Here is a 7,903-nt window from a genome sequence, read left to right as displayed (position 1 = left end):
CACGTGAGCCTTTGCATCATAGAGTTTCATATGACGTGGAGAGGTTGGGTTTCGCCGCGCCCACCGCTTTCCGGTCTTCTTCATTAGCTCTCTAGGGGATGTTGCGCTTCTCCTACAGGCTCAAGTTCCGCCTCTCTGGCCGCTTTCTCTCTCTGACCGCTTCAGTGCGCGTGCGGCCCTCGTAGAGATGAGAGGCCTCTGCATATTCCTTTCGCCTACGTAGCTTCCCTTCACCGCGCCGCTCTGTCTTCCGGACAGCTTCTTCCGCGTGTCTATGGTTCAGTTAAAGGGGCCGCTTCTGGCTTTCCGAGCTGCGGGGTCCCGAGATGCTTCTTACGGTGAAGGCGCTCCAGGGCCGGGAATGCAGCCTCCAGGTATCCCTCCTCCTCCTCCTGCTCCCAGGGGATGGGGTGCTGAGTCGAGGGCTGAGGCCCGAGCGGGTGTGAGTTGTTGCCTGGGTGTTGCCTGGGCAGGGGGCCCGCCCCAAGCCCAGGGGCGACGTTGAGAGGAGCCACCGGGAGGACCTGGCCTGGAGGAAGGAGGAGGCCGAGGGCGGCAGGAGCATCTCCGGCTCTTGCGGCTTCTGCCTGGGCGGGTGGGGGTCGGAGGGCAGCGAGGGTTCCCTTCCATCGATGGCTGCGAAGGGACCATGCCCTTTGGGGGTGGGGCTCCTGAGCAGATCTGACACCTCCCGGCCCTCAGCTGTTTCTCCTGCCGCCTTTTTCTTCCTCTGTTTACGAAGTCGAATTCAGCTTTTCCGCTGGAATATTTATTTTCATAGAGTCATAGAACGGTAGAGTTGGAAGGGACCCCGAGGGTGGTCTCGCTGCTCTCAGTCTCCTCTTCTCCAGGCTAAACATACCCAGCTCCTTCAACCGTTCCTCATAAGGCTTGGTTCCCAGACCCTTGATCCTCTTGGTCCCCCCCCCCCTGCGCATGTTCCAGCTTGTCAAATATCCTCCTTAAATTACGGTGCGCAGAACTGGACACAGTATTCCAGGTGTGGTCTGACCAAGGCAAAATAGAGTGGTAGAATTGCTTCATTTCATAAAGTGTGTACACAGCTTGGTTCTAAAAGACAAACCAACCAAAAACCTCAAAAATACAAAATGGCAGAATCAAGTTGAAATGCTAAAAGGGATTAAAAATGACATTAACTTCTAAGTATCTGGGTGGTGTAGGCTTGTCTAAACAGCCTGTACCTATGGTGATCAAGCAGGAGCCCTCACTGTACTGCTTGATCTCAATAGGCACTGGCAGGGAGTTCCAAAGTGCAGGCATGGGCATGCTAAGCAGCCAAGTTCTTACAAATGTGGAACGGGTATGGCACCTGTAGTAATGCCAATTCCATCCATTGGATGAGTCGATTAGGGTAACGCGATCTTATAGGTAGACTGGTCCTAACTTCTTAAGGGCTTTATAGTGTCTGTTATTGCTAGGGCTCAGGCCCAGGATCTGGATAGAGGAAGGTAAGTGTTTCTAACCATGCATTCTGTGCCTTCCCTTTGCAGGAAAGTAACCACATGCCTTCGGGTCGGGGTTAAGGGCTCTTAATACAAGGTTGGGGTACCTGTGGGAGTTGGGAGCCCAGCAACATCTGGAGAGTCAGAGGTTCCCCATCCCTGATTTAGCACATTTATACACCACATTTCTTCCATAACGTTCAATGCAGACCAGACCCAAACCTCCTCAGCTTCAACAAGTGGTTGCATCATGTGGGAAGGTTGTGTACTCGTGTTCTGTTTGCAAACTTCCCACAGGCATCTGGTTAGTCACTTTGGAAACAGAATGCCGGACTAGATGGTTTTTTTATCCGATCCGGCAAGGTTCCTCTTATGCTTTAATATCCCCTCAGACTGTACCTTGAAAAAAAGATTACTTCCTTCCAAGGTTGAAACATCCAGTAATGTTAGAAGTACATTAAACATGTATTTCATTTCGTTTATGAAAAATCTCAAGTGATATAACAGTAAAAAATCAACAAATAAGACAGTTTCTCATATAAGAGCAAAACTATCTCCACTTAAAATAACTGTTGAAAAATCAGAAGGTCTTCAGCAATACCAAAAAGACAGTAGAGATGGTGTCTGTCTGATATGTAGTGGGAGGGAGTTCCAAAGGATACATGCTGCCACACTAAGAACTCAATTCTTACATTGTATGGAACAGACCTCTTGCTGAGATGTGTTTGCAAGAGGCCCTCTCCTACCAAGTGCAGTGCCTAGTTGGCTATATAAAGGGTGAGACCATCTTTTAGGTATCCTGGTCCCAAGCTGTATAGAAGGCTTTGAGCACCAGGACCAACACCTTGAACTTAACATGCATTGCTCTTCCTAAGCATTGCACACACGTGAACATGGTCATTCTTATAACAATTGCTTAAGGCATCCCTGTATTTATAAAGATATCAATAAATGATACCGTAATAGTATTATTGTCATGTTACAGCTGGGGGAACAGACTCTCAGTGGTTTCAAGGGAAAACAGAGATTTTAACTATGAATTTCCAGTTCATACCTTATACAGTCAAACCTTGGCTCCCGAACGCCTCCATTTTGGAACGTTACTGCTCCCAAACACCAAAAACCCGAAAGTAAATGCTCCGGTTTTCAAACGTTTTTCGGAAGCCGAATGTCTGACACGGCTTCCGCTGGAGTGCAAGAAGCTACTGCAACCAGTCAGAAGCTGCACCTCAGTTGTCGAACATTTCGGAAGCCGAATGGGCTTCCGGAACGGATTGCTTTCGACAACTGAGGTTTGACTGTATTTTCTACCTTCACGTGATATCAGCATTTTCATGCTAGGGAGAAAAAGGGGCCAATACTAATTTAAGTTGAAAAACACTATATGCATACTTAGTAATATTATTTAACAGCTACCTGAAAAGCAGAAAATATTCATGCTGTGAAAAGCTGCACTTACTGATCTTCTAACTTTCACAAGAGCTTTGCCAGAAGGAGGAAGAAAAAAATGCCAGCCATAAATTTACCATAGAACAAAATTCTTTCCTGTGGACCAGTTTGTCAATGGGGCAAGCTTTTTAGAGCAACTGGAGGGGGGTGGGAATTAACTCTGGAAAGGACCTGAGAATGGACCGGTACAGTAAGTGGAGTGTATATTGCTGAACAAAAGGTTTGATCAGCTTTTCTAGTTCTGTGCTTGATCAGGGCCTATATTCTCCAGCGTATGAAAACCCTTGCTCTGAGCCTGTTAGTTTTGGGGGGGCCAGCCCCACTTCATCACATTCTTCCTTCTCAGGTCTCCCCAGATGAACGGATCTCCTCTCTCAAACGCTTGGTCTTTGAGAAGTTGAATGTCCCAGTATCCCAGCAGCGCCTGCTTTTCAAAGGCAAAGCTTTGGCAGGTAGGTGCTGATGGTGGTTTGGTGTGACTGTGTTGGTGGCCCTCTATGTTAGAGTAGGGCAAGGCCAGGCCTATCATTAGGTAGAATAGGTGCCAGGTGAAAACGTTCTTCAACCAGGCAGTTCGAAAGCACATCAAAATGCAAGTAGATGAATAGGAACCGCTACAGCGGGAAGGTAAATGGCATTTCCATGTGCTGCTCTGGTTTGCCAGAAGCGGCTTTGTCATGCTGGCCACATGACCTGGAAGCTATACGCCGGCTCCCTCGGCCAATAATGCGAGATGAGCGCGCAACCCCAGAGTCGGTCACGACTGGACCTAATGGTCAGGGGTCCCTTTACCTTTACCTTTACCCTTTTAAATGTGTGGTGGGAGGTGGGTGTTATTGGTTTGTTTTTGTTCTTATTTTTATTACCTATATATTTTGTGTTTTTTATGTTGCAGTTTTATGTTGTGAACCGCTCTGGGTTTTATGTTGTGAACCGCTCTGGGCGGTATACAAATTTAATAAATAATAACAATAAAATGAAGCAGCCGTCTCAGGCGGTTGAGTTTATTGAAAGGGTAGTAAGAGGTTTATTTATTATTATTGTATTCTACTCTCAGAGTGAGGTGATTGTGGGATTTCCTGTCTTGGACCAGACCTTCCTGTGTGTGAGGGAAGGAGTGCATCTTTGGATAGGAATCAATGGGACTGGTTTGGGGGCATGTAAGTGGAGTTGTAAATTGTGGAGGGAGGAACATAGTAGCATAAATGGGGTGGAGATTGCTTGTGTGGAAGAGCATAATAATGTCCTGTATGTATATGTAAGAGATTTGGCATTGATATAGGAAATGCAATGTTTGAAAAACATTCAAGAAAGCTTTTATCTGTACTGAAAGTATATTTTCTTATGCTTGCAACCTTTCTAAAAAATTGCTACCTACAAATGGAGCTTGATGACTTCCTTTCATTTCCCTAATGTCTTCCCGAAGCATCCCAGCTATAGCTCTGATTTGTGCTGTTTTTTGTCTAAGCCTTTTCAAATCTCATTTGCCCTCACAGTATTTCATTTTGAGACTCATGGCAGGGAGATTTGTGACATGTTTCATAGAAAAGAATAGTCTCTTAAGATTTGCCAATATGCCCACAAAAAACCCTGCTATGTCACTGTGGGGACTGGATGTTCTGTGACAATATGAAATAACATGATTTTCATAAGCCAAAACACAGATTTATTTTGCAGCAGATGTTAAGAATCTATAATCTTTGCCTTTATGGGGGGGCATATATTTTCTGCTCTGAACTCACAGCAAATGATGTTTTGACTTTGAATGCAAATGGAGATGTGACTAGGATTGTGGAAAATTTAGCACTCTAGATCAGGCATCCCCAAACTGCGGCCCTCCAGATGTCTTGGCCTACAACTCCCATGATCCCTAGCTAACAGGACCAGTGGTCAGGGAAGATGGGAATTGTAGTCCAAAACATCTGGAGGGCCAAAGTTTGGGGATGCCTGCTCTAGATGAACAACTCCCATAATAATAATGATATTAATTTATTGCATACCCTACTCATCTAACTGGGTTCCCCCGGCCATTCTGGGCAGCTTCCAGCATAATAAAAGCACAGCAAAAACATCAAACAGACCTTCCTGATACAGGGCTGCCTTCATATGTCTTCAGAAAGTTGTGTAGTAGCTTATTCCACAGGGTGGGTGCCACTACCAAGAAGGCCCTCTGCCTGGTTCACCAGTAACTTCACTTCTCGCAGCAGGGGAACACACTCCTGCTATGCTATGCTATGCTATGCTATGCTATGCTATGCTATGCTATGCTATGCTATGCTATGCTATGCTATGCTATGCTATGCTATGCTATGCTATGCTATGCTATGCTATGCTATGCTATGCTATGCCATGCCTGCTTGGGGCTGTTGGGAGTTGTAGTTCAGCAGCAGGGGTGCCAACTTGGATAAAATATTGGGGGGCAGTTAAGCCCCATCCCACATAACTGATCACATGACACAACACAACACAAAACACACACACACACCATTTGAATGACAATGCCCATGAACTTTGGGGGGGGGGTGCTAGGCCCCTCAAATATTTTATAGAGGGAGCTGAAGGGACCTCGGCCCCTAAAAGTTGGCTCCTACGTTCAGAAGCATCAGGAAGACCAGAAGCATCAGGAAGCCCCACACCTGCACTAGTTTCCTGTAGTAAATTGTATCCTTCCAGTCTGTGTAAAGCAGGCACCCCCAAACTTTGGCCCTCCAGATGTTTTGGACTACAATTCCCATCATCCCTGATGGTCCTCTTAGCTAGGGATCATGGGAGTTGTAGGCCAAAACATCTGGAGGGCCAAAGTTTGGGGATGCCTGGTGTAAAGCTATAGCTGGTGTGAGACCATAGCTTTGTGTCCCTGTGGAAGTTCTGGTTGCCAGAGTGAGGCCTGTTACTGGCTGGCACCTAGCCTTTCAGCAGCTTGTGCTTCCTCCCCAGATGAACACCGTCTCTCTGATTACTCTATTGGACCCGAGTCAAAACTGAACCTTGTGATCAAGCCACCAGAGAAGGCATCGCCTGAGGAACCTGGCCGCAGAGCTGGTCCCCCACAGAATCCTGTCATCTGGCACACACTGGCCCAAGTCCTAGGCAGGCATTTCAGTGTAGCTGATGCTGAGAAGGTGTTGGAGCAACTGCAAAAGGTAACTTTCTAACAGGAGTGTAGGTGGGAATCCCCTCAGGCTTGGCTTATTGGTTCCTCTGACACTTGTGCCTTTACTTGGAAGTACAGTGCAATCCTAACTATGTGCCATGGAGCAGGGGGGGGGGTCTCATTAAACTCAGTGGGCTTACACCCAGGCAAGTGGGGTTAGGATTGCAGCCTTGATCTTGACTGAGTGTGCTTGTGTTTGAAGTTTTGGCCTGCAAAACATTATTGCTGTCTTATTCAGGCTGCAGTTCTGTACCCAGTTATCTGGGAGTAAGTCGCATTGAACTCAGTGGGATTTACTTCTGAGAAGACATATATAAGATGTCGTATTGCCGGTGTCCCAACAGCTCCTTGGGATAACCTGCTGAGAATGGTTCACTCACACACATGCATCAAGTGTATATGAATCAGACTCCAATGACTTGCCCAAGATCGGCCAATAAGCAGGATTTTTAACTTTTGTCTCCCACATCAAAACCTGTCACTGTATTTTAAAATATTGCATTGGCTAACCTGCAAATCTACACGCACAGCAGTTTCTCATTGGGACCCTTTTAACTACAAAATGTCTGACTATCTGGCAGGTGTGCTTCTGAACGCTGTGTTCAATTGTCTCTTTCTCTATCTTCACTCTTTCCCCCCCCCCCCATCCCAGGATTATGAGCGGAGCCTTCGATTACTGAGCTTGGATGACATTGAGCGCTTGGCCACACGCTTGCTTCACCCTGAGGTGGCTGAAGCTGTAGAAATGGGCTTTCTGGATTAGCTGGTGAACTTGGGAACTGAGCCTGCCTCTTTGGACAGAGAACCCCTGGGCAGGGCCCAGCTTGGGGCTTAATGGGGTCAATCCCTCTGGACTGCTGTTAAAGGGGCACAGAGCATCTGTAGCCACTCCCCGTCCATTAAAGGTGGTGATGGGTGAGACTGATCTACTCTGTCTAGTGTGTTCGTCTGAAGTGGGAGAATGACTCTTGGGGAAAGATTGCTTGCCCAGTACTGAGAGATACAGCTGCCAATGGGGTTGGGTGCTGCTGTGTTGAATAATATGGGGGGTTTCTTTTTCATCACCTAAGCCTGGGTTGCATCTAATAGATTCATATTTATTGTTGTATCCAAAGGCCATCCTAAAAATAAAGTTTACCAAAATTTTCAGACAGAAAATCAAATCTGAATAACCCAAATTTAAAATACAAGTTTTGAAAACCTTAATATTGATGCTTTTGTGTGTGTGTGTGTGTGTGTGTGAGAGAGAGAGAGAGAGAGAGAGAGAGAGAGAGAGAGACACAGACAGACAGACAGACAGACAGACAGACAGACAGACAGACAGACAGACAGACAGACTTGCATTGTGCTGGGAGCAGAACGATGTTGTTGCCTTTTTGCCAGTGGAACAGCCACTGAATCCAATATATGCTCATTGGGGGAGGAAAAACGCACAGCCTAGAAAACACAAAAACAGGAAATCAACAAGAGATGCTTACAGCATTCCTGGACACCCTACTAAAAACCATTAACCAGGAACTGTGCTGGCACTGCCGCCAAATAATGCTTACCAGAGCGTAGAGGCAGCCAATGAAATCACCAAGATGCAGACATGTTCTCATCACACAGCCCTCCATTACTGCACACATAATGTCAACAGTAATGCCAGCGTGCCCACTTTCCATCAGTTCCTGTAGCTCAAACAGCAGTGGCCCCAGCATCACTAGTCCCTGGGCATCCCTATAATCAGAGGTTTTAATATTCTGATGCTCCTTATGAACACAACACACAAACACACAGAGGGGAGAGAGGAGGACCCACATAATGAATGTAGCGCCTCCATAGTTCCTTGGGTAGC

At 46.6% G+C, this 7,903-nt stretch overlaps 1 protein-coding gene across 2 annotated transcripts; it reads left to right on the top strand.

Annotated features, from left to right (window-relative positions):
• Positions 1-281: 281 nt before the first annotated feature.
• Positions 282-7,224, top strand: UBL4A (ubiquitin like 4A). 2 transcript variants are annotated; one of them, XM_035140661.3, is made up of 4 exons: positions 282-374; positions 3,259-3,364; positions 5,850-6,055; positions 6,719-7,224. In XM_035140661.3, exons 1-4 carry the CDS (start codon positions 327-329, stop codon positions 6,827-6,829), a joined length of 471 nt encoding a protein of 156 aa, XP_034996552.1. In that variant the 5' UTR covers positions 282-326; the 3' UTR covers positions 6,830-7,224. The 2 variants fall into 2 exon arrangements, with proteins under 2 accessions (XP_034996552.1, XP_060124656.1); XM_060268673.2 differs by having other exon boundaries at positions 5,832-6,055.
• The last annotated feature ends 679 nt before the right edge of the window (positions 7,225-7,903 follow it).

The sequence above is a fragment of the Zootoca vivipara genome, chromosome 15 (genome assembly GCF_965207765.1).
Source record: "Zootoca vivipara chromosome 15, rZooViv2.hap1.1, whole genome shotgun sequence".
Taxonomy (NCBI): Eukaryota; Metazoa; Chordata; class Lepidosauria; order Squamata; family Lacertidae; genus Zootoca; species Zootoca vivipara.
The sequence above is the reverse complement of the archived record's forward strand: the minus strand, read 5'-3'. Positions and strand labels throughout refer to the sequence as shown.